Source organism: Chelonia mydas, chromosome 1, assembly GCF_015237465.2.
Source record: "Chelonia mydas isolate rCheMyd1 chromosome 1, rCheMyd1.pri.v2, whole genome shotgun sequence".
Taxonomy (NCBI): Eukaryota; Metazoa; Chordata; order Testudines; family Cheloniidae; genus Chelonia; species Chelonia mydas.
The window spans coordinates 101,184,161-101,211,641 of record NC_057849.1 but is presented as its reverse complement, the minus strand read 5'-3'; the positions used below and the strand labels follow the sequence as shown (position 1 = coordinate 101,211,641).

General features: G+C 40.6%; 1 protein-coding gene and 1 long non-coding RNA gene across 2 annotated transcripts in view; one reads left to right on the top strand and one right to left on the bottom strand.

Moving 5' to 3' along the window:
* LOC119566059 overlaps positions 1 to 27,481 on the bottom strand; it is an 82,764-nt gene that overhangs the window by 27,873 nt on the left and 27,410 nt on the right. Inside the window, exon 2 of the long non-coding RNA XR_005225041.2 lies at positions 11,496 to 11,570. This is a non-coding gene — a long non-coding RNA (uncharacterized LOC119566059). The remainder of the gene's footprint in view (positions 1 to 11,495; positions 11,571 to 27,481) is intronic.
* On the top strand, positions 10,331 to 27,276 carry SLC10A2 (solute carrier family 10 member 2). The gene is made up of 6 exons (XM_007066245.4): positions 10,331 to 10,852; positions 17,096 to 17,214; positions 18,195 to 18,283; positions 20,695 to 20,870; positions 23,815 to 23,972; positions 25,678 to 27,276. The coding sequence occupies exons 1-6, from the start codon at positions 10,458 to 10,460 to the stop codon at positions 25,836 to 25,838; spliced, it is 1,098 nt and encodes a 365-aa protein (XP_007066307.3). The 5' UTR covers positions 10,331 to 10,457; the 3' UTR covers positions 25,839 to 27,276.

Genomic DNA, 27,481 nt, shown 5'->3' with positions numbered 1-27,481 from the left:
TCCTTCCCCAAAGATTGTACGATCCAGATTTGAAGGGACACAATAAGTGAGAACCATAGACCCAAAAAAAAGGTGGGGGGAAGGAGAGAGGAAGCACAAAGGTGACAATATTCATAGTGATCGCTTCTTGGTGATCCTCTTTCTGGTATGAGGAAGAATGGTCATGTTTAAGGGACACAGGAGATCTGGGTGTAATTCTGAGAGCCACACAGACTACTTCCATGTGTTCTTGGGTAAGTCACTTACTCTGTACCTTAATTCCTCAGCTGTGAAATGGGGATAATGATCCTTCCTTTTTTCCCACTTCTTGTCTGTCCTATCAGTGTGGCCCCCTTTGTGCCTAGTCAGGGGAGTAAGGGAGTATGTCCCTTGGGGTAAATCCACAATCAAGTCCTTAGACTGTAAGCATTTCAAGGTAGGAATCACTGCTTATTAAATGTGTGTACAGCACCTAGCACAAAGGAGGAGGGCACTGATCTCAGCAGGGAGCTAGCTCTAGATACTACAATAAAGAAAGTGTTCATCTGGTTCATAATTCCAATACAACCTGATCCCACAAGAAAGTTTCTCCAAATATATTCTAAGGTGCTGAAATCTATATTAGTTTTACATCCGATTTGATTAAGGTTCATTTGAATTAAAAATCAGAAAAGTAACCTTGTGACATTTCTAACTGTGTACGCACACATTCAAGAATATCATCTGAATCATATGGTTTCTCAGAAAAGCAAACAATATCTTGATGATTTTGTTACCTTTCCTCTACCCTTTATTTCTCAACTTGGAACTATTTTATTTTTAGCCTGTCCCTTATTAAAATCTTTTCTCAACATAATGTGGCATACTGTAAATTGTCATCTATTTGTGAAACTGTTAATGATAGTGACAGAGAATACACCATTGTGTACAGAGGCGAAAGGTCATCCTACGTTTTGGGAGGAGGCGTTCTGCACTGCCGGGAGATCAAAGAACAGCAGACTGCAGCAGGATCTCACTGTTGGGTTAAGTAACGTTTAAATAAAAATTACAGAAATAAATACAAGCTCTCTGTACCTTAAGTCCAAAACTACATGGGTTTATGAATAAGTACATCCAGCTCCATTCTTAATTCAAGAGGTTCTCATTTATTCTACGTGTGTTTGGATTCACACCTCCAAATTTATCTGCTTATGCTAAACATTTGTTGGGCCCCAACTCATTTTTATATTGATAAATGAAGGCAGAATTTGGTCTGGAAGGTTTACTTTTTTTTCAGTTTTCAAAGGGGTTTGTAATAATTGCAATGGCTACACTGAGCTTCCCCGAAAGGCAGAGGCACATCACATACGAACAACCAACAAGAAGGAACATCTATCAGATCCAATATCCAAGTCTTTTCTGTTGGCAGGATTTTATGTTGCTTACTGAAATTTACTCATGGTCATTGGTTCTCTAATTTGCATTCATAATTTTATCATGAACTGTGCTCTGGGTGTGTTTTTAGGGGGGAAAGTTTCTTTATCTTGTAATTGTGCATAATAATGTATCATACCCTCTTTTGCCTAGTGACTGATTGGATACTACAGACTAGTCAATTATATACAGAATTAGAGGAGTTATTTTTTATTTTGAAAAGAGATTAAAGACCCTGTAATTCAGTAAGCTGTTGAACCAGAGGGAAAAAATAATACACCACACACACCACACTAGAGTTTGGTCCAATAAGCCCAACTTAATCTTTCCTACAAAGTAAAACTATAACTTCTAAAGCTAAAGTAGAGACTTTGGGCTAATCTGCATAATGTATTGTCTGTCAAAGTCCAAGGTCGATACTTGCTAAGGAAAATGAAATACACACTTGTATTAACAGATTCCAATCCAATAAAATCATTTGAAACTGTAGAGTTATGGGATGACTCATTTCCCTGACTTCAATAATACAGAATTATTTACCTTTCAGCTATTTAGCCAGTGACATTTTAGGTCACCCTTACAGTTCAATGACCAAAAGACCAAAAATTACATTCTTGGCAAACCTTTGGTATTTGTCTTATAATATGCACTCCTTACTGCACAGTATAAAAGTGCAATTCTCATCAGGCGCTCTCATAAATGTAGTAAAAAAGGGAAGAGCTCTTTGAAATCTAGGGTATTTGCACTCTGTTGCTCTGTGTTAGAAAGGTAATCACATGCTTCTGAGATGCAATATTATGTTCTAGTCAAAATGCTGGAGTTTGGCTATAACAGACAAATACATTGGATTAGATTTTCTATCATGATTTCAATATGCTGGCATGAAATGTAACACCAAAAGCAAATGTATTGCTGCATTTCTTATGTGTAGACAGGATTTAAAAAATGCTTTAGCAGAAACATACTCCCCCAAACTGACTGACCGCACAGGCATAGCCGTGGATTGAAAAACCACTTCTCACGGATAGTGCCCAAGAATATTGACTTTACACATGATGCAAGCATATGCAAGCACCTAATGCTTTTTCCCAGCTGGGCTTGTCTGCTTCATGTTTATATGCAGGAAGAGTTGCCTGAGCAAGAGAGCATGTGTCTTGGAAATGTCTTTTTAGTCTGCATAGGAACATGGAGCAGACAGGCAGAATGTAGAGTAGAATTCCATGAATGCATGTTAGCTTGTTGATTTAAAAAATTAAACTGAAAAAGTTTACAGGGATTTACATTTGAAAAAAATAAACTAAGTTATTTAATTCTGCAATGACAAAGTTAGAGATTGAAAAGACATTTGATCATGCAGACTATCTCCCTGAAAATGCAAAATTGTGCTCTACAGCAGGGGTCAGCAAGCTTTCAGAAGTGGTGTGCCGAGTCTTCATTTATTCACTCTAATTTAAGGTTTCGTGTGCCAGGAATACATTTGAACGTTTTTAGAAGGTCTCTTTCTATAAGTCTATAATATATAACTAAACTATTGTTCTAGGTAAAGTAAATAAGGTTTTAAAAATCTTTAAGAAGCTTCATTTAAAATTAAATTAAAATGCAGAGCCCCCCGGAGCGGTGGCCAGGACTCGGGCAGTGTGAGTGCCACTGAAAACCAGCTCGTGTGCCGCCTTTGGCACGCATGCCATAGGTTGCCTACCCCTGCTCTACAGCCTGTTTCCTGTATTTTGTCCAAGCTAGTTTTAGCAGTCCCAGGTGATAGGGATTTTGCAACATCCGTTGGAAGAATTTTATGTAGCTAAACGTATTTTAACATCAATAAATTTTTCCTACTATTAGCATAGATTTTCCTTTTCTTAATTCCTTCCATTACTCTCAGTTATACAGGACCACTGTCTCCAAACTAAGCAATTATCCTCCTTGTCAATAATATCTAGGGTTAAACAAAATACTTTGGAAATATTAAGGAAGGAGACACTCTGTAACAAGGAAGGAGGACACACTGTATCAGGGGTTATGGTTTAGTATGCACTTACTGTTCATGTATTTTTGAACTACGGGATATATAACTCAGCTAACACAAAGCACACGTATTTAAAAATACATAGGGCCAAATCCCCTTCTGGTGTTAATCAGCCTAGATTTATTTGCTTCAGTGGAACTACCACAATTTACCCTAGAGAAGATCTATCCTATTGCTCCTGAAAATTCAACAGAGCAGTATTCATTACGCAAAGTCACAAGTATTCATGGGACACTGTAGTTACATTAGCATTAATACCATGAAGTATTGATAGGACTTTCCAGAGCCCTTCTGGAGGCTGGATAACAGCTTTCATGTGCAGAAGAGTTTGCAGGATCAGGCCATAGGGATCATCCACCATTGAAATTCAAATTCAAAATTTGTGGCAGCTAAAGTCAGTTCTGACTTTCTGAACACAAGAAGGTTACAGCGTGCAACAGAAATAACAGAGTACACATCCCACAAAAGCTCCCTTAGGAGTTATGCTCCAGTGGGTTCTCCACTGGCATCTAGCTTCACCATAACCTGTGCTGAGGAGGAGCTATGTAAGAAAATGGAGGCAGTATAGTTCAATGGCTAAGACAGCAGACTGAATCAGGAGAGCTCAGTTCAGTTCCCAGAAATCCCTGACTCAGTAGGTGACCTACAGTAAAATAACCGTTTCCTAACTCTAAAACAGGAATACTACTTATCATTAGATTGACCTTGTCATAGGTTATTGGGATCTGTGCTGTTTATTTCCCGCAGAGTAACACATTTTTGTTATACCTAGACATTTTTCAAAAAGTGCAGCAGCAGTCAAAAAAGCAAACAGAAAATATCATATTGCCTTATATAAATCCATGGTATGCCCACATCTTGAATACTGCATGCAGATGTGGTTGCCCCATTTCAAAAAAGACATATTGGAATTGGAAAAGATACAGAAAAGAGCAACAAAAAGTATTAGGAGTATGGAACAGCTTCCATATGAGGAAAGATTAATAAGACTGGCAATCTTCAGCATGGAAAAGAGATGACTGAGGGAGGATATGATTGAGATCTATAAAATCATGTGTGAAGAAAGTAAATAAGGAAGTGTTAGTTACTCCTTCTCAAAACATATGAACTAGGGGTCACCAAATGAAATTAATAGGCAGCAGGCTTAAAACAAACAAAAGGAAGTGTTTCTTCACACAACACAGTGTCAACCTGTGGAACTCTTTGCCAGAGGATGTTGTGAAGGCCAAGACTACAACAGGGCTCAAAAAAGAACTAGATACATTCATGGAGGATGGGTCCATCAATGGCTAGTAGCCAGGAAGGGCAGGGATAGTGTCCCTAGCCTATTTGCCAGAAGCTGGGAATGGGTGACAAGGGAAGGATCACTTGATGATTACCTGTTCTGTCCATCCCCTCTGGGGCACCTGGCATTGACCACTGTTAGAAGACAGGATACTGGCTAGATGGACCTTTGGTTTGACCCAGTATGGCAGTTCTTATGTTCTCTCCTTATCTACCTACAGTTCCACATACTCATAACCACACTCTTAACAATCCCAATAACCATCATCTCCAGGGTCTGGATACAGAGGTGCTGTGGACAGCAGAAGATCTGGTCTTAATGCTGCTATCTGCACCTGGAAAACTCTGAACTCTAAACTTCTCTCTAGACTTACACAGGCTGTGGTCTTTCACACTGCCAAGTCTTGCTGCTGTAACCTCACTCCACATCATTTCGTATGCACTTCTCACATCCGCTGCTTGTGATTTCCACCCCAATTTTTCTTTGCTCTCCTGACTGGAATTCCTCAGTTTTATCCTTTGCCTCCTGCAAATTACAAGACAAGGAGGAGTTTAAACTACTGACACCCTTCAGGTGCTGTTTTAACTCCTTGTTTTGCTCCTTTTCTCCTTTCAAATCATATTCTAATTCCCTCATTTTCTCCCTCATTTTATTAACCATATTATTTAAAGCCTTGCAGATTACATACAGACCTTGTATAGCCATGCCTTTTAACTGTTTCTCTTTCCCTTTTCTATCTTTTCCCTCTGTCTCTTCTTCAAACAACTTGCACACATATTTCCGGGGATCACCTACATCAATTGCTTTTAATGCAAATGAAGCAGTTCCTTGTTCAATAACATAGTTTATTGTAAAATTCTCTAGGATTTTCCCCTCGTCAGCTGACATTTTTCTCATTTAACCTATTTCAAGGTTTTCTTACTGTTATCTTAATCTTACTTTATTCTCACCCCCACCCTCAGTACCTGTTACAGGAGTAAGCTATTCACTCAAGCTTTAGAATGGCAGAGAAGACATCCTGTAAGCTTTCAGAGTAGCAGCCGTGTTAGTCTGTATTCGCAAAAAGAAAAGGACGACTTGTGGCACCTTAGAGACTAACCAATTCATTTGAGCATAAGCTTTTGTGAGCTACAGCTCACTTTTACCAGAAAATGTAGGTCATTATCCTAGGTAATCTGGATCCAATGATAACATTCTTGACAATCACGTCAGGGTCACCAATTTGTTACATGTCTGAATTAATGACTCAAGATTGTCGAATAACAGGCTCAGTTGGAATTATTTAATCAAAGATTGTGAATCAGAGATTAGTATAGCACTATACGGAATACAGAAAGAAAGAGATACATTACCACCCTTTGTTGTCAGACCAAGAGTTGGCTGTGTCTCTTTCCTTCGCTGTATCTGGAGGGATGCGTAAGTTTTCTCTTCCCCCAGCTAAGTTCCCATTCCAGTATCATTATATAGGGTTTTAGACAAAGAAGTCCCCTTTGCCAAGAATATTCTGAAAACATATCTTCTGATGTAATTTCTATACATTCTCTCTGTACCTGATTTATGTGTGAAGGCATGATTATTGACAGCTGAGAGGACTAATAATTCTTCAAGATAATCTCTCTCAGTGGGTCCTTCTTACTCCACAATCATTATTTCCTACTGATTCCCCAACAGAAAACATCTGCTGTAACAATCATCCCTTATTATTTTCCCAAGTCTATATATACTTATGTAAGCATTACAGACAGACAGATTTCCAAGAATATCTGGAGTTTTACAGACATGAAGGCACCCAAGATTGTTAAAGTACAGCATAATGGATAAAATTCCTGAATAGAATTACTTATCGTTCAAGGATCAGTGTTCCAGGCCTTAGAATTCAGACACACTCTTTGATAACGATAAAGATTCTTAGGATTAGTTGACATATAAATGAATGAAAATATACAAAGAGAAAGAACTAAAAGAGTTAATATTTATTAACAGATCCTAACAAACCTTAGCCTTTTACCTCGTTATCCCCAGAAGTAAAACTATTGTGTCTAAATGGGACGATGACATAAGAAATCTTTTTTCATTCACCCCAATTGACAAAAACATTCATTAAAAAGCCATGTAAGTGATCTAATCAGTAGTTCAAATTGCCGCTTCAGTAGGTGTATGAATGAAACAGAGGCACAACCTGCCACCCACAAAGATCCCTAGGAATCATGGGGAAGGGTATCCAGACTCTTGTGGAGGAGGATAGATCTTGTGGTCACTCTCAAAGCAGCAGGATCCTTTAGGGGGCATCCAGATAATGCCATTTCAGTCACAGCCCAGGTAACAACATGGATAGCAATTGCCTAGAAATGGGAGAGTAGCATAGAGAGGGGCTCTTGGTCTGTAAACCTCACAGAGATTAATCCCACACAGAGAAGTCTCTACTGCCTGGGATTGTAGAACTGATGAACCTCCTTTATATGGAAACCTAATTGAGACCTAACAGATCAAAGTCCCTTCCACTCACAGGAGTAGAGGGAAGTTATCTAGTTCATAGTGTTTCCAAAATGGAAGAAAAAATGCAAAGAAAAAGTATCACTTATTCCCAAATGGTGTCTTTGCCTATTCATTTTGATTACGCATCATATACAATACACAGCTGATTTCTTATCTTGACCCTATGTGAGTAATATATCCATCCCAAACTCATCCCAATAAAACCTAACCATTATGTATGCACTCCATCGGTTTTATACTTGTACATCATAGAATCATAGGACTGGATCATAGGACCTTGAGAGGTCATCTAGTCCAGCAGTTCTCAAAGCCGGTCCACCGCTTGTTCAGGGAAAGCCCCTCGTGGGCCGGACCGGTTTGTGTGGGCCATATCCTTTGGCCCATGCCGCTTCCCGCAGTCCCCATTGGCTTGGAGCGGTGAACCGAGGCCAGTGGGAGCCGCGATCGGCCGAACCTGCGGACGCAGCAGGCAAACAAACCAGTCCGGCCCACCAGGGATTTTCCCTGAACAAGCAGCGGACCGGCTTTGAGAACCACTGATCTAGTCCAGTCCCCTGCACTCATAGCAGGACTAAGTGTAATCTAGACCAGTGGTTCCCAAACTTGTTCCGACATTTGTGCAGGGAAAGCCCCTGGCGGGCCGGGCCGGTTTGTTTACCTGCTGTGTCCGCAGGTTCGGCTGATCGCCGCTCCCAGTGGCCGCGGTTCGCTGCTCCAGGCCAATGGGAGCTGCTGGAAGTGGCAGCCAGTACGTTCCTCGGCCCGTGCCACTTCCCTCAGCTCCCATTGGCCTGGAGCAGCGAACCGCGGCCACTGGGAGCGGCAATCAGCCGAACCTGCGGACGGGGCAGGTAAACAAACCAGCCTGGCCCACCAGGGGCTTTCCCTGCACAAGCGGTGGAACAAGTTTGGGAACCACTGATCTAGACCATCCCTGACAGGTGTTTGTCCAACCTGCTCTTAAAAATCCCCAATGATGGAGATTCCACCACCTCCCTAGGCAATTTATTCCAGTGCTTAACCACTCTGACAGTTAGGAAGTTTTTCCTAATGTCCAGCCTAAACCACCCTTGCTGCAATTTAAGCCCATTGCTTCTTGCCCTATCCTCAGAGGTTAAGAGCAACAATTTTTCTCCCTCCTCCTTGTAACAACCTTTTATGTACTTGATATATATTTATGTATTTATGAATTATGAGCATGTACACCCCATTAGGCATAAGAGAAGAAAAAGTAGAGGGAAACAGCAGCAAATATACTTCCCAGCTTCTTGGGAGGACTGTGCTTCCTGCAATAATCAGTAACAAACTGACTACTTTAGAGCTGCAGTTGTTCATCTGCTCCAAATTTAAAGAATCTGCTACCAGCAGAGCATACTGGGACAGACTTTTCAGAAGCCAGGCCCAGACTAAGGACCTCAGTTCTAAACAATCCATCAAATAGAAAGATTAGAAGGTATGAAGATACACCATCTTAAAAGTCAGGGATCTGAGTGGAACAATAAGGTTTTCCTGAGGGGGAGCCTACTGTGTTTGAAGTAGTTATGACGTGGTTTCCTCTGGTATGAAGTGTTTCTACACTGAATAATAAAATGTTTTTTGAACATCAACGACTCCTTATACTTCAAATTTACGACCTCCCTAGTAAATGTACGTACACACACACACACACACACACACAGAAACTTTAAGATGAAAAAGCGGCTCTTGGACTGGGATCTCAATTCAGATTAGTTAACACAGCTAACCACCAGGCTAAAAATTATAAGGGAGGCTGCTTCTTCTGGCCATTTTGGGATAGCACCTAAGTCCGCCAAAAAAATTATTTTGGCCAAAACTATTCAGGAAATTCATAGGGCATATAATCTAAGTAAGAGGGGGAGAAGAGGAAGATCCCTGCAAATGAGAGGGTGAAGTGACAGGAGTGGGAGTAAAGGGCAATAATGAGACTAGGTGTGGAGGATCAGTCTCCAGGCTCGGAAGAAGGTGTCAGGGTTTCCTACCTGGCCCATTCCAGCCTCCACAGGTCCAACTCCCTGGCTTAATCCTGGGCCCCTGGGCAGCCACTCCAGCCTTTCTGGGTCCCACAGCCACTTCGCCTCCATACTGACCGCCCAGATGGGCACAAACTTATACAGGCAGAGCCCCCGCAATATTTCCATTGTGGGAATGCTATCCCACCCCCAACTCCCCGGCTGTGCTGCCCCAATCTAAGTATAAGACAAGAGACTATAGATAGATGAAGACAGACGGGGGAGTACAAGGAACCAATGAGTATGCACATGAGTATTTGCACCATTAGGATCTTCATTGCTAATTTTTATTTGAGCAAAATGTTTAGTCTCTAATTCTGCCCAGATAGGCAGATCTGAACACAAGAACAGCCTTGCTGATTTTGTTTGCACTTGGTGCAGGGCCCTGCCCACCACAGTCTCAGTGCAGTATCAGAGCCTTAGTTTGTTCTTAGTTTGATGCATCCGATGAAGTGAGCTGTAGCTCACGAAAGCTTATGCTCAAATAAATTGGTTAGTCTCTAAGGTGCCACAAGTCCTCCTTTTCAGTTTGTTCTGGTGTTCCTTTCTGCATATTTGCTACAGAACCTATTGAAATGATGGGCATTTGTATGCGAGTTTCCAGTGATGATAGCTGTACATACACGCACAAAAAGTACCTGTTATTGTTAAAGCAATACCCCTAGCTCTCCCAAAATGTAGTTTTGTGCATATTGTGTAGTAAGTTCAATTCATGGGCTTTAAGCCTGCAGTTTCTCATACTTAAGAGGATTGCTCACCATTCCCGAACCCCATTGACTTCAAAGGGGTCCTGTGCAGGGGGAGCAGGGCAACCTCACGCGCGGAGTGGAAAGATTGGAGCCTTGACTTGATCACTCCTGTGAATCTCACTTTGTGTTAAAGCTGTTTAACAAACCTAGCTCATGCTTTTAAATATTAACACGATTGCTATTCTGGTGTGGAACTGAACATTATGTCATGAATAAATGATTAATTAAAAGTTTGCCACTTCAATAAGATAGCACCAATTACATACACCTTTGTGACTCAGCACAATACTAGACCCTAACCTGGTAGAAACTGAGTTCAAGTATTTATTGCTGTTTATTGCCTCCCATGTCATTTAAAAAGAGCTACCAAGAGAATCGCATTTACAGAGGGCTTAAAAGTTTGACTTGGATGAACTGAGAATTTCTTTATTTTAAAACGTAGCAATAGTGACTTTGAGAAATTTAATTTTGGCGATTTCAAGATGATGACAGCAAACTCAACCACAAATATTTCGTACTGTTCTGCAGATGCCACCATTTGCAATGGCACTTCGTGTGTTACACCTGATGACAATTTTAACCAAATTTTGAATGTAGTTTTAAGTACTGTCCTAACAATCTTGTTGGCATTGGTGATGTTCTCCATGGGCTGCAATGTGGACATAAAAAAATTTTGGGGACACATAAAAAGGCCATGGGGCATATGTGTGGGCTTCCTCTGTCAGTTTGGAATTATGCCTTTGACAGGCTTTGTGCTGTCACTCGTCTTTAATGTGCTTCCTGTTCAAGCTATTGCTGTGCTGATCATGGGATGCTGTCCAGGTGGAACATCTTCCAACATTCTAGCATATTGGTTAGATGGGGACATGGACCTAAGGTAAGAACTTCACTTCTCTAAAGGAATTACTTTCTTTTTTAAAAATTACCCATTAATCTCTTTGGAGCATAAAGGAAGGATGGGTCAGTGGTTAGTGCAGTAGCCTAGGATTTGGGATACCCAGGTTAAGTTTTCTTTTCTGGCAGATTTTCTGTGTGACCTTGAGCAAATCACTTAGCTTCTCTGAATCTCAGGTCCTCATCTGTAAAAACTAGGGTAATAATACTTCCCTACCTGACAGGGGTTTTGTGAGGATAAATACCTTAACAATTGTGAAATACTTTGAGATCTACTGATGAAAAGTGTGGTATAAGAGTGAAGTATTATTCCTTACTACACTACATATCTGTTCAGTTCTATGCACAATGGGGCTCAGACCTGGTTTAGGCTTCTAGGCACTACTGCAATATAGATTTCATAACAATTAACTTTATAAACAGAGGTCTATAATCAATTGTTGTTCTAATGTCTTGTTAAAGAAATCACCAGTGGAAAAATACTTACATTGTGTTCTTCACAATGGCTAGACTTGCAAAGTTTTTATCCAGGATCCAAACTAATTTGTAACAGTTCTGTATGCATCTAGCACACATGCAAAGTTTTCAAAGAGTGTTTTGTAGTATATAAGCCATAGCCTACTTACTGGTTGCAATCAAAACGCTTCTTTGTGAGTGTGATGATCTCAGTGGCAGGGTAACTTGGCTGCAACTTCAAGATGCTGTAAAGTCAGAAATTGTGATATGTCAGGCAGCTGGCATGTTTGTGGACATCAAATATGTACTCAAGGTGAACGCTGCTCTTGATGCAAATCCCAAGACACCTATTTTCCCCATCATTTAGCTTTAACAGCCTCTAAAAAAGAGCAATATTTTTAAAGAAACTGATTACCTTGTTCTAAAATAAACAAAAAAGTTTCTCTGCTTCCCACAGAGTAACATAAATTACAGCATGTCTCTACTTCATCATATGCCAGTCTGAACGAGCAATGGAAAAACTAATAGAAGTAAGAAAGATGGGGAGCTAAGGTGCATAGATGAAGAATTTTAATATTTGTGGTTTTAATAAGGCATTTTACCACACTGCAAACAGTGAATTTCTTTGTAACTTACAGGTGTTAATGTAATATGTGGTTTTTAATACAGTATGTAATCAACTGTGCTAATCACCAGTTTTCTTGCTTTGGAGAGAAGACCTAGAAATATTATAAAAAACACTTTATTTCAGTAAAGCACTGATCAGGCAAAACCACAAAGGGAAGGAAATTCAGCAAAAAAGGCTGAAATTCTGTTTTGGTCTCAACCCATTTTACCTGGGTAGAACAGTGTATGTAGGGCCAAATCTTGCTTTCACTGACATCACTGTAAATTCAGAAAAACTCCATTGAGTCACAGGCATTAATCTGGATTGACACTAATGTAAATAAGCACAGGATTTGGCCTTTAATTTGAGAGAGGACATTTCTATGACCCTTGCAAAGGGAAAGATAAATGCCTACAAAGGGAATATTCTTCAGGTAGAGACTTTAACCCTGAGACTTCAATGGGCTTTCGATCAGGCCTTTAGGGTATATCTTTACTGAAAGAAAGAAAGAAAGAAAGAAAGAAAGAAAGAAAGAAAGAAAGAAAGAAAGAAAGAAAGAAAGAAAGAAAGAAAGAAAGAAAATAACCCCACAACAGTGGCATTGAGTCTACAATCAAGTTTTTAGCCCTGGAGCCCCATGAGCCCGAGTCCACTGACCCCGGACAGCTTTGATTGCAGTGTAGACATACCCACAGTGACCATTACTTCAGGCCCTGAGGATGAGGGTTGTGTAAAGTAGGGAACAATGTAAGAATCCTCATGCTTGGTAGAAGAATGACTACATGAAGGAAAATATTGCAGCCAGCCTGCATTGCAAAAACCCTGCATGTCATACCACGAGTGGCTGGCCTTTAAATAGATGATATTTTCTTTGTTTACACAACAGACCACCCCAAGTGTGAAAGGACCATTGCATGCTAAGTCTTACTTCAGGGTGTAAGGTGATCACCAGCTGGGGACAGAAATAAATTTCTGTTCATGACATACTCCGAGTGAGTTTATATCTTCCTCAGAAGATCACCCTTATGATAGATTTATGATTACTTAGTTGTATTCCCATAATGCTTAAGAGCCCCAGCCATGGACCAGGGCCCCACTGTTCTAGGTACTGTACAAACACAGAACAAAAAGATGGTCTCAACTCCAAAGAGCTAACAATCTAAGTATAAGGCAAGAGACAACAGATGAAGAGAGACAAGGGTGTACAAAGCAACCATGAAACAATGTTGGTCAGCACAATAGGAAGTAGTCAACATACCATTGAACACTCAGCGACTTGTCAAGGGTTTTTTTTAGGCATCATGAAAAAGGAGAATTTTAAGGGGGGCTTTGACAGGGGATAATGAGGTAGCTTTGTGGATGTTAACGGAGAGCACTTCCCAAGCATGATGGAAAAGGCATGACAGTGCTTGTTTTAAAATGAACAATGAAGACTGGCACCATGGGTCGATCAGAGGCCAGAGTGAATGTGAGATACATAGAAGGGAGATAGGCTGCGAAGCATCTTGAAAGTGAAGACAAGCAGCTTATGTTTGATGTGGATGGATGCAAAGAGAGGTGTACCATGGTCAAAGCTACAGGCTAGGAAAATAATGTTTGCAGCAGCATTTCAAATGGACATGAGCAGGGCAAGATTGCATTTGTCAAGACCAGAGAGAAGGATGTTGCAGGAATTGATACATGAGATGATGAAAGTCTAGATGAGAGTTTTAGCAGCCTGGATGGGTAAGAAAGGCCATATCTTAGAGATGCAATGAAGAAAGAATCTGCAAGATTTAGACATAGACTGAATGGGAGAACCTTAAGAGAGTGCAAAGACGATGCAGAGGTTACAGGCCTGAATGACAGACAGGATAGTGACATTCTCTGCAGTGATTGAGAAAGGAGCTGATGGGAGGATTTGAAGGGGAAGATGAAGAGCTCAGTTTTAGCCATTTTTATCTTGAGATGATGTCTAGAAATCCACAAGATGTTGTAAAAGAGACATGCCACAATAGCAGTTCGGACAGCACAAGACAGATCTGGGGTAGAGATGTGAGTTGTCAGCATAAAGATATTAGGTGAATTTGTGTTTGCGGATGAGATTACTCAGAGCCAGTGTGCAGAGGGAGAAGAGAAGACGACCAAGGACAGAGACCTGTGGACCCCCAAAGAAAGCTGGAGAGAGGCTGAGGTGGATCCTCTGAAGGACATGCCAAAGGAATGATTAAAGAGAGAGGAGAACCAGGAGAAGACAGTCACAGAAGCCAAAGAAGGGCAAGATTTCAAAAAGAGCAAGGCTGGCTGCATCAAAAGCAGCTGACACAGCTAGGAATGAGGCTGGAATACTTGTTCTGAGCTTTAGTTAGGAAAAGGATATTAGAGACTTCTGTGAGAATAGTTTCAGTTGAGTGCAAGGGGCAGAAGCTGGACTGGAGAGGGTTGAAGAAGGAAGTGGAGGAGAACAACTCCAAACAATGATCACAAACAGTTTCAATGAGTTTAAGAGGAAGAGTGAGATGAGGTGGTAGTTGGAGGGGCATGGGTGGGTGTTTTAAGATGGGAAAGCTGAAAACATGCTTGTATTGTGAGGAGAAAGAACCACAGAAAAGAGAGGGTAGGGAGAAAGGCAAAGCAGGGGGTGAGAATGAGCATGTGGGAGGTCAGGAAATGGGCCAGTGACCTCACTCTCTCAATCTATATAGAGAGAATCCCCTCTTGTTGCAGACATCCCTCCTCTTCTATTAGGGAAAGGGGTTGGAAGCAGAGAAGGGACAGACTTTGAGGAAGAGTGGGTTGGCCAAAGGAGAGATAAACCCATAACATCCCCTGTAACAAAGCCCAAGGCCCAAGTCCATCTTTTACATGGAGCCCTCCAACTGAAGCCTCTCGGCAGCCATAGCCAAGGGGCTAATGTGAAGGGCCAAAGTCAATGTGAAAGCACAGGGCTTCCACATGGATGTCCCTGACCTCTCAAGGATCCCCCAGGTTTGGAGGAAGGTCCCATGGCCTATTCTGTTGGCACAGTCAGGGACAGATTCAGATTTCTGTCCTAGAGTTGTCTTCCATGGGGTTACCACAGGAGAGGGAATTTAGGGCCAGGCCTTTATCTACATTGCCCATATGCCTGCGATTCTCTTTCTTACCCACCTACCTTTTCCCTCTACATCTTCACCCCAATGGTAGGCTTTGTCAAAGAGGTGTGACTATCAACCCTCCCCACACTGCAGTGTTGATTAACCAAATAATGGAATGTCTTAAACAGAAAGAACAACTTCTAAAGCATTCACATTTAAAAACAGAAAGATCCATGAACAAATAAGGAAGCAATAAATCTCATGCAAAGCTTCACTATTCAACTGCACTGCTTTTCACTGAGCCCATCCCTCCATCCTTTGGCCTCAATCCTGCAATATGGTGAACATAGAGAGACCCCTGATACCTCTGTGGAGCCCCAATAACTTCAGTGGGGTCCCCCCGAGGACCCAGGGGTCAACCCTTACACATCAAGTTGCAGGAACACGGCCTTTGTTTGCACATTGGCTATTTAGGGCCTGATCCAAAGCCCACTGAAGTCAAAGGGAGGCTTTAAATCAAGCCCCCAGATTATAAGCTTTTGAGGACAAAGACTTTAGATTGACTTCTGTCCTGCAAAGAACCCAAGGTACTATATACATAAATAAATAATATTCTGGAAATTCCTATGAATACCCCATGAAGACTATATTTTAAAACTTGTCTATGTACCTTTTTACCAGAAGCAGTGTTGTGACAGTCTACCAAGTAACAAGATGGTGTGAATTTTAATAATTAAAGAGAGTACACCACTATTAGCTGAGGTGTATCTCTCAGCTCCCACTGATTCTATGGGACATCCTTCTGATTTGTTTTCATATTTCTAGTATTTAAAGAAATGAAATTATAAAACAATACTTTACATTAATATTAACCAGAAAAAACTGATTATTTAGAGTTGAGCCTACCCTTCGGGCTGACATTTTGCCCCTTAATTTCTCTCTTTGCACCTGGATACTGAAGGGGTCAAGTGACAGGATCTGAAATACCATATGTTATTAGATAGTATAGCCTATGATATACTATACATCACCTGGGCAGGCAGGCAGTGTGGCTCCATGGTGAAGGCACTGATGTTGATCTCAAAGAGTCCTTGGCTCTATTCCCAGTTCCATAGCCTGCAGTTTGACCTTGGGAAAAAAGCGCTTCACTTCTCTTACACCCCATTTTGGTAAAATTGGACTAATACTACTTACCTCCTTTATAAAGAGATGTGGAAGCTACTGATGAACAGCTGTATATTATTACTAATGGTAAACAAGCTGCAATAGCACGGGTAAGGAGCCAAATCAAGGTTCCCCAGATAAAAATAACTGGACATATGGTTTATTCCAGTTAGAACTTACAAGGAACCAATTCAGGCACAGTGGTCCAGCAATTAAGAGCCAGTTTCTGTAGTACCTTACACCATGAGTGGTCTTATTGATTTTGTGAGTCTAATGTGACTAAAGATGGCAGATTCTGGACTGAAGATGGGAGTACATAAAGCTTATCAGGTCTCTCTGCTCCCATCACCTCCTCAGCAGATAATCTCCCAGTCAGTTAACCATACCCTTTAACTCTCCTCGGCTACACTAGGGATAGGGGTCTAGTTCCTACCTTGCACTTGCTTGAGGAGAGCCAGCACAAATATAAATAACAGTGTAGCTGCAGCAGCATCAAAATTTAGCCATGCCACGTACGTACCCCCAGGGTTCAGGCAGGTTTGTGTTCAGCACAGCTAAACCATGCCACCACTGCCCTTACTACTGCAGCTACGCTACGATTTATACTCATACTATCTCAATGAGAGCTAGCACAAGTGTGCATACATGAGCTGGGAATCATACCTCCTAGCTCATAGTGTAGCTGTAGCCCTAGGCACAACAGAATAGTTTAAGGTGAAGATTCCATCTTAACTTGAAATAGTTCACATTTTTTTCAGTATAATCTGGCACTCTAACATTTCTTCAATTTAGTTTTCTTGTGAATTAATATGCAAGATAAATTGACTGCAGCCAGTAGCATTTCTTTCACCATTTTTCATAAACTATTAAATTGTAATAAGAAAATGGGGGAGACTGTTGGAGAGCATGAAATGAACTATAACTTTTGCCAATTTCCTTGCAGTATCAGTATGACAACATGTTCAACACTGCTTGCACTGGGGATGATGCCACTTTGTCTCTTTGTCTATACCAAAATGTGGACAGAGACCGAGTCCATCGTAATCCCCTATGACAGTATCGGTGAGTCAAATCAACGTTTTCTTTCTCTCTCTCATATCTTTCTCCTTTTGGAAGCAACTATCTTTGTACCAGCAGCCTACAGTATCCATTCTGACAGAGACTAGGGTACTCAGCATCTTACAGGACGGAGCCCTACAGCCATTATAAAAATAGTATAGATATTTACTGTAGGGTATCAAATCTCTATATCCTTTGTGGAGATATTGTAAGGATATAGAAAAAACAGATATTGAGATTTTCCCTACCTTTGGATAAATATCTTTGCCATTTTTATAATGCCTGTAGGGCATAGGCCTGCAAGGTCCTGGGTGCTGTGGCCCTGATCCAGCATTGTATTTAAGCACACGCTCAGATTTAAGTTAGGTTGCAAATCTGAAACCTGAAGCAGTTGACAGTGGGCACCACCAGGAACTTAATTTGATTCAACGCAAGAAACCTCACCTGGCCAGAGAAAAAAGAATGACAGCTGAATACTAGTGGTGTATTGAGGATTCAGCCCTTAATGCCCACTGGTGTAGGTTCCGGAATCTGTTCCCTACACACCAGTGTAGTCACCTCACATACTTACATTTCAGCTCCAAAGGAGAGTCATGTAAACCATTTGTGTTCTTAATATCAGCATTGGGAAAAATGCCCACAACATAAGAAGCTCTAATATGGTTGCTGCTATGGCACAGAAGAAACACCTTCAGGCAAAATGCACGTTTAATACAAAATGCACATAAACAAATGGTAAACCACACTAAAATGGCTGTATGCTTTTTTACCCTACTGAGTATATATGTAACTACTAATACCTCACAAGTTTTCCAAAGATAGTACAATTCATACTCTTATGCTTTACATTACTCTGTGTGTGCGGATGTCCGTGGGTATAACCAGAAACTTACCTACAGAATCCTGCTATTTAAACATACTCTCACTCATTGTTTTCTTATCATGGCTGCTTTCTGTTAAATGTCATTTGTTCTTATTTTCAGGTATTTCACTGGTAGCCCTTGTAATTCCTGTTTCATTTGGAATATTTGTTAATCACAAATGGCCCCAGAAAGCTAAAATTATACTTAAGGTAAGATATGAAACTTTCAAATACTGATTTGAACCGTTGCTCATTGTCGGCCAGGTTATGTCTTCAATGGGACTTCTCAAACAATATGTTTCTACTCGCAAAAAATAAGAATATTAGTAACTAGCTTCATGATAGCAATGAAGTTCCCCATCTAGCAACATGTTGCTCGCATCCTGTACAAAATGTGTGTGTGTTGCATACACCATTATAAATCACCATTGTTCAGTGATTTCCCATGTGATTTGGTGTTAATTGAAATGGATTATGGACCCTATCCTACAATGTTCTCATTGCTTTCTGAGAGATGCTGAGTACCCTCAACTCCCACTGATCATCATTAATTAGTATACATATTTTCTCATTAAAATAATCATTTTTGGTGAATAGTTATTCCCCTTAATATTTGTCATCCGTTCAGTTATATCAGCTCAATGTAATGTTTCTCTTTATGTCAAATTCATTTTCTTAACATATTCGTGTACTGTGCTGTATTTCAAAATCTACTCATAGCTTACTTATAAACTTGGACACGGTACATATTTGGACCCAAAAGACTGGACAATTGCATATTAAAACTGGTAGTTTTCTTTTAAAAAAAATAGCTTGGCAGCAATAATGGAAGTTTCAACTTTCAGACATGTTTACATCCTACACACAAACAGAAGGTGCGCAGTAAATAGTACACAGGCGCAGTTTGCTTTGTGTAGGCCAATGAAGGGTCAAGTAAAGGTCAAAGGCAAGATGAAGGAGACAAAGCTGACAAGGTTTGGTTCAAATTGGGGGAAGGGCACAACTAGAATGTACTAGAATTAAATTAAACCAGATTTGCACAGCTGGACACATTTCTCTTCCCTAGAATAATCTGGTTATTAGCTCATCCCAAACCAAAACAAGGACATTCACATCAACTCACTATTCTTGTAGACTGGGCCAAAGACCATTGAAATCAGTCTTTCCATTGAATTCAGTCAGAACTGGGTCAGCCCCATAGTCTCCATGGTTGAATAATTCACTCCACCTAAGTTCAGCTAGATAACCCCAATTGTTCTCTGACAGTGTATGCTATCAAGACAGAATTTCTCCTCAGGAAAAGATTTAGCCTTTTCTCTGTCAAACACAGAATGGGATATCCATACATCCCATCACAAGGACCCAAATTAAGTGCTCAGCACTACAAAAATAAGTAAAGAAAAAAATGTTGTAAATACAAGTTGTCAAAAGACAATAATTCCTTTGGAGACTATTGCAGTAAGAATTTAAAGTGGTGTTAAAATTTCAACCCAAAGGATTTCCTGGTGTCCCCACTCATTGCTTTTATTGTTATCTGCAGATTTTACAATTATATGTCCTTATACCTTGTTTCAGCATATCTTCATAGAATATCAGGGTTGGAAGGGACCGCAGGAGGTCATCTAGTCCAACCCCCTGCTCAAAGCAGGACCAATCCCCAATTTTTGCCCCAGATCCCTAAATGGCCCCCTCAAGGATTGAACTCACAACCCTGGGTTTAGCAGGCCAATGCTCAAACCACTGAGCTATCCCTCCCCATACTGAGCATAGCCAGAAAGAAGAACAGTCTTCCACACTTCCAGGAAACCAGGCTAACCATACGCAGCACAGCTGCCAGAACTACCAGTCATGGAGTCATGCACCCACAGCTGGGAAAACAAGCCCAGCTATAAAGGGAGCAGAACAGGGGGTGGGGGGAAGCTGAAAGGCCTGGTATGGTAGAAGGGTAACAGCCTGACCCCAGAATGCTTCTAAGGGCAAGTCTACACTACATCAGCATAGCTGTGCCACTGTAGCGCATCTGGTGAAGACATGCTATGCCAACAGGAGAGCTCTCCCATCGGCATAATAACTCCACCTCCACAGGAGGTGGAAGCGATGTCAGCGGTAAAGTCTCCCGCCAACATAGTGCGGTGTAAACAGCACCTAAGTATATGTAATTTACGTCGCTGTGGGGAGGAGGTGTCTTTTTCACACCCCTGAGAGATGTAAGTTACATCAACTTAAGTGGTAGTGTAGACCAGCAGTAAGAAACTGACAGGGAGACAAAGGAAGACTGCAAGCGCTAGAGGTTAGGGCTGATTGACTCATTTTAGGTTAAGTTGACAGACTGGGCTAATTTGAAATGAATAGAGGCAGACCAGTTAGAAGAAAGTTGGGACCTCCAGAAAGGCTGCCCCTAGAGCAATGGATGCTTGGCTTTTTGATTATTATCAGCTAGCTTTCACACTATCTAATGTGGCTGTTGTCAACCATTAATGTAACCACCCTTTCTTTTTAAATGTAAAACTTACTTCAATGTGATTAAAAGAAAGATATGTTTGTGCGTGATTAAATCAGGGCTGGTTTATTTGATTTAGCCAAGGTTTATTTTAAAAAACAACCCTTTTTTCTCCGTTCAGGCTGGTTCCATTACTGGACTAATTCTTATACTGATCATAGCTGTGGTTGGAGGAATATTGTACAAGGGATCCTGGGCTATCAGCCCTCAACTGTGGATCGTTGGAACCATATTTCCAGCTGCCGGCTACTCTCTAGGTTTTATTCTGGCTCGCATCGCTGGTCAGTCTTGGCACAGGTAGAGATTGCTCTGTGATATAGCGTGTGTAATCTTATTTCAGCCATAAAAGAAAACTGGCCCATATGATGTTTTTATTTAGTGACTAACCACTAACTCACTCTTAAGAGCTAGTTATGTTACAGAATCACAGCCCATACCTTTGTATATACATCAAAGTGAAACTTTTGTTCTGAACACTTTTCCTTATGGTTTCTAGCTATTCTCTATTTCCACACAGCCTTCCTCAAAGTGGTTGGGAATACAGTAGAGTTCTCTAGGAAACCTAGATGTCTGTGCACCTGATGTTTTAGTGGAGGGTGTCTTCCCCCATTTGCAACTGCCCTTCTCCTTCACAATAGATGTCTTATCACTGTGACTAACTTTCAGCTGGAAGAACGCTGTGTCACCCAAAGGTTGACAAATCAGGAGCCATCACTGCATATCAACCCCCTGCACACATGCATATACATATTCACACTGCCTTCACTGTAGCTCCTCTGTCAGCAAATAAAATGGCCCTGAGATTCTAAATTAGCTCTCCTGGTTCACAGGACATAGCCCAGTTACAGGATCCAGTAGTAAGCAATATAAAATAATAGAAATATAGAGCTGGAGGGGATTTTGAAAGGTCATCTAGTCCTCTCCCCCTGCACTGAGGCAGAACTAAGTATATCTAGACCATTCTTTGACCAACCTGGTCTTAAAAACCTCCAATGACAGGGATTCCACAACTTCCCTTGGAAGCCTAGTCCAGAGCTTAATTATCCTTATAGTTAGAAAATTTCCTAATATCTAATCTAAGTCTCCCTTGCTGCAGATTAAGTTCATTACTTCTTGTCCTACCCTCTGTAGACATGGAGAACAATTGATCACCAACCTCTTTATAACAGCCTTTAACATGTTTGAGGTGGGGGGCGGGAAATAACTCTTTTCTCAACACTAAACACGTCTAGTTGTTTTTTTAAAAAACCTTTTCTCATGAGTCAGGTTTTCTAAACCATTTATCATTTTTGTTGCTCTTTCCAATTTGTCCACATCTTTCCTAAACTAGAACTCAGAACTGGACACCATATTCTCGCTGAGGCCTCACCAGTGCTCAGTAGAGTGGGACAATTACCTCGCATGAATGACTAGCCTTTTTCACATTGTTGACCCATACTCAATTTGTGATCCACTATGCACATGCATACATAGGCTCACATCCTTTTCAGCAGTGCTACCACCTAGCCAGTTATTTCCCATTTTGTAGTTGTGCTTTTGATTTTTTTTTCTTCCTAAGTGTAATGCTTTGCACTTGTCTTAGCTGAATTTCATCTTGTTGCTGTCAGACCATTTCTCCAATTTGTCCAGGTAATTTTGAATTCTAATCCTGTCCTCTTAAGTGCTAGCAGCCTCTCCCAGCCTGGTGTCATCTGCAGATTTTATAAGCACACTCTCCACTGCATTATCTAAGTCATTAATGAAAATATTGACTACTGGACGCAGGACTGACCCCCATCAGATCCCACTATATAAGTTCTCTCAATTTGATAGCAAATTATAACTATCCTTTGAATCTGGTCAACCAACCAGTTTTTCATTCACCTTGTTATAATTTCTCCCAAGCCACATTTCCGTGGATTGCTTATGAGAAAGTCATGTGGGACTGCATCAAAAGCCTTACTAAACATCAAGATATTACATCTACAGCTTCCCCCCACTCCACTAAGTCAGTAACCTTGTCAAAGAAGAAAATTAGGTTTGTTTGACATGATTTGTTCTTGACAAATCCATGCTGGCTATTCCTTATAACCCTGTTATCCTCTAGGTTCTTACAAAGAAATTGTTTAATAATTTCTTTAGTATCTTTCAGGTATCAAACTTAGGCCAACTGGTCTATAATTACCTGCATCCTCTTTGTTCCCCTTTTTAAAGATAGGTACTATGTTTGTCCTTCTCCAGCCCTCGGAGAACTCATGGAAGACGGGTGAGGTCCCAAAGATCCTCGTTAATGGTTCTGAAATGGCTTCAGCTAGATCCTTAGGTACCTTAGGATGAATTTCATCAGGCCCTGTTGACTTGAATACATTTAACTTATTTAAATATTAATATTAATATATTAAATATTAAAATTAAATATTTTAGCTTCCATTCTTTCCCCCTTGGTGTTAATATTAATTGTTTTAAGCATCTGGACAGAATTAACCTTTTTAGTGAAGACTGAAGCAAACTAGGTATTAAACACCACAGCCTTCTTGATATCGTCAGTTATTAGCTTTTTCGCTGCTAAGTAGAGGATCTACACTTTCCTTCATCTTTCTCTTGCTCCTCATGTATTTATACCACCTCTTCTTATTGCCTTTTATGTCCCTTACTAGGTGTAACTCATTTTGTGCCTTAGCTTTTCTGATTGTTTCTACATGCTTGTGCTATTATTTTGTATGCATCCTTCAACATTTATCCATGTTTCCACTTTTTGTATATTATACCTATACTAGACAATATGTAAATTCCCCTCATCCCACCCTTGTGGCTATGTTATACAGTCTTCCACTACTTTATCAATCTATGCTATGTCATTTGCAAACTTTGCAAATAAGTTTGATATGTCATATGCTGTGGGTCACTAACAACTTGATCCAAAGCCCATGAAATCCATAGACTCCCACTGACTTCAAGGGCATACAATCATACCTTAAATTCACTGGACAATTTTCCAAGCATGAGCAATGATATATCACCACATGAAAGATGTTGAGAAGAAAATCCTGCATTACTACAGAGGTCTCTGTACATTTGTGAAATGGGTGCTTTCCAATGCTCCCATTTGATTGAGTTCTGTGACTGGATTATGTAAACTAGATGGTTCTTTTCTGCCCAGATATCTCTGATTGTATGTCTCTTACATTCATTTGTATTCTTTCAAAGTACATTGGAACAATAGGATACTATTTTAAATTTTTCTTTTTATCATTCCCTTTAGATGTCGTACTGTAGCTCTGGAAACAGGCATGCAGAACACTCAACTGTGTACAACTATAGTGCAGCTGTCCTTCAACCCTGAACAGCTTGCACTGATGTTTACTTTTCCACTCATCTACAGTATTTTCCAGATAGTGTTTGCTTTAATGTTTGTAGGAGGTAAGCCACAGATATCTTCTACTATATTAATAGCTTTATTAATTATTATTATTTATTCCTGGGTGCCCAGAGATAATGAGACCATTTGGAATACAAAAATACAATATTAAATGATAATCCAAATAATGTGTCCCCATTGTGCTAGGCACTGTACAAAAGATAGGAGACATGGGCTTCAATTCTGCATTCTGGCTGGGCCCTTTACTCCAGCGTAAAGGGGCTCTAAACATCTAGAATTGGCCATCTGGGAATGCCCCCAATTCAGGAGCATCCCCTGGAAGGCACGCCAAGGGTATGACCAGGGTAGGAAGGAGGTGCACTAGCACAGAGCAGATGTGACTGGACCTAGTGCACTCCAACTATTCTGAGCAGTTGCAACAGCCCATACAGGACCAGGACAGCAGAAACTATAGCTGCCCCTGCTGCTACTCTTTTCTACTGCCTATATGAAAGGTGTTTTAGTGGATAGGGCGCTGAACTGGGACTCAAGTGACCTGCATTCAGTTTCTGGCTTGGCCACAGACTTTGTGTGACCTTAGGCAAGTCACCGCGTCTACTCTGTGCCTCAGTTCCCCATCTGTGAAATGGGAATAATACTTCACAGGGCTATTGAAAGCATAAAATCCATTAGTGAATGTGAGGTACACAGATACTGTGATAACATAGATATGCTGGAAGCGTAGCTAAAGTAAGAGCCTCATCCCTCTTCCTATCTTTTTACACCACATAAATGGGCCAGAGCAGTGGGGGCCTAGAAAGGGGAGACAGTGTGACCTCATGGATAGAGCACTAGCTGGGGAGTCAGGAGCCCTGGGTTCTAGTCCTCAATCTGCCAGTGGTCAGCTGCTTTTAAGTCAATTCACAGCTATGTGCCTGGATTTCCCCATCTGTAAAATGGGGATAATTTATACTGCTCTCCTTTTAAAGCAGCTTGAGAGCTAATGATGTTATAAACTAGCCAGATGGCGGTGGTGTTATTATACGTTCCAGTTCTGTCCAGGGGAAAGATACCTTCAACCCAGACATTATGAAAGACAGCCATAAGGCTGCCTCCTCAATAACTCCTCACAAGCTTTCGTGTAAGGGACATGAGCACAGCATGCAGCACTGCAGAGATTCCAGGCCAAGCTGTAGCCTACAAGCCAGCCTAGGGAATCTGCCATAAATTAGGCTGCCAGGCCCCTTCAAATTTTGGGAATGCCCTAGGACTGGAAGGTCAAAAAGGTGACAATGACATCTTAGCCACTGTCCCCATCCCCTGCAAGTTCTGTTTTGCACCTCTAAAAAGACACAAAATCTCACACACCCCCACCCTCCCCGGAATCCAAGAGGTACAAATGTGTCACTTAACTATTCTTCCCCTACTCCCTCAGCTCCTGTACCAAGTACAGTCAGAACTGAGAATTGGTGCCAGGGACATTGCTCTAAATTAAACAATACAATTAAAGCCTATAATCCACTGGATGATCAGAAGACAGTCAAATTCCCAATGCAGTACAAATATTTATCTTTATTTCAAATATGTTTTTTTCCAGGATGGGTTACTGTTGACAGACTTCTGTTTAAAAAGCTATGTTAAACATTAAACAGTAGCTGTTATTAACATTAGGAAAGTAAAAGCCCTACAGCACCATCTTAATACAGTAGCTTCTGTAGTTTATTATAATTTCTGCCTTTATTGTAACATATATATATTGATTCCTAGTCTACTACTTGCACAAAAGATTCTGTGCCTCACCAAAGACAGACTTCACAGAACCAGCAAGTGAAATTGAATCGATACCAGAAACATATGCCCAGATGAATGGAGGATTTACAGCAAATGAAAAAAGTACAAGCAACATGAACAACATTATCGTCTCCTGACATTGTGTAAAAGAGTTTCGCAATGATTGACTGGTGAAAGGTTTTTTTGTTGTTTTCTTTTTTAATTTTTGAATGAAGCTTGTACCACCAGGATGCAAATCTAGGTTTGACACTAATTTACTACAATATTTAGTGTTCCATAATTGTCCATTTGAGCAAGAAAAGAACAGAGTAAACCTAGAGGAAAGCTGATCAAAATTTCAGGCATAAGTGTTTGCATAAGCAATTTGTTGTTTTTAATCTGACAGATTTGCTGTTTATCACAATAGGCAGATCAGATCAGGACCCTCAAATTCCCAGTGTTCCTCCATGGACATAGGGATTAAAATGAGTTTATTTCTCATGGTCTTGGTGCGGGGGCGGTAATGGAAACCACACAATTTCAAGCCATTGCTTACAAGAGGAATTGGTAATGAAAGGATTAATTTATACTAAAGCTATTATTTTAATAAGTAAAAAATGTCTCAATTTGTGCCTATATTCACTGCAGTAAAAATTTTCATGTCTTCAGTTTGGGTCAATTAGATATGAAGGTGCCTGATAGGCTGGTGATATCAAGAATTTAAAGATTTATATTATCTAAACCATGGACAGTAATTGTGAATAAAAATGCACCTATTTATTCCTGAAAATTGGAGGCTACTGTTTGAAAATCTCCCCCTGAATGCCTGAGTGATCTGAATTCAATTCCAAGCAAACACAGTAACTCTGTAAACCCCAAACATATTCAATAGCCCAAATTCTGCAGTCCTTGCACAAGGAAAACTTACACTGAAGCCAATGAAAGGTTAGTTGAATAAGAACCTCAAGAATGAGCCAAATATCAACACATGGAAATGATCACTCTTTTTCAGAGATTGGTTAACTCAAGCAAACATTTCTAGGTGTTGTAAGTTCCCTACCGCACACATTAAAGCACTTTATATTTTCTATCCAAAATATGGATTTTGAAAACACAATTTAGGAAAGGAATTTAAGCTCCTGCCATTCAGTTTTTCACTATTTCAGAAACGTGCTCAGTATCAGAGAGTGAATTACTTTAATGTACTAGATGTGGGGGAAAGGGTCCTAAAATCATTCATCACATAGCAAAGCACTGGAAAGCCTGAAGTTGTATTGATTTGGGAGCTGAGTGTTCCTAACCTTCTAGGAAGTGCTCAGTATTTGGCATGAACTAGCTCATACCACCATTTTCACTTTTATTTAAACAGGCAGGTACACAGCAGCCTAATCTGGAGAGATCATAAATGTGAAAACTCAGTAAGCAAAAGATAAGCATTTAACTCCAACAGCTGTGGTAAATGTCTTTGGACCCAATTCTGTTCCCCTTGGGTCAATGGGAGTTCTACTGTTAACCTCACATGGGTTAGGGAGCTGTCTTCATGTTTGTTCCTGTTTAAACTGAGAAGCAAGGCAGAATTCAGCTTTGCTCATGTAATATTCCTTTCTGCTCACCTCTGAGCTTTTTAAATGAAAATTTTCTGTACATTCTTTTAATGTATTTTGAAAATATATTAAGTTTCATAATTTGTCTTGCTTGTATCATATTAAAGCATGTGTCACAGGATACACTCACTGCTGAGATGGCCTCCTCCTGGTTGCTCTGGGAATTAGCTCAGGGTACGTCTACAGTACAAAATTAT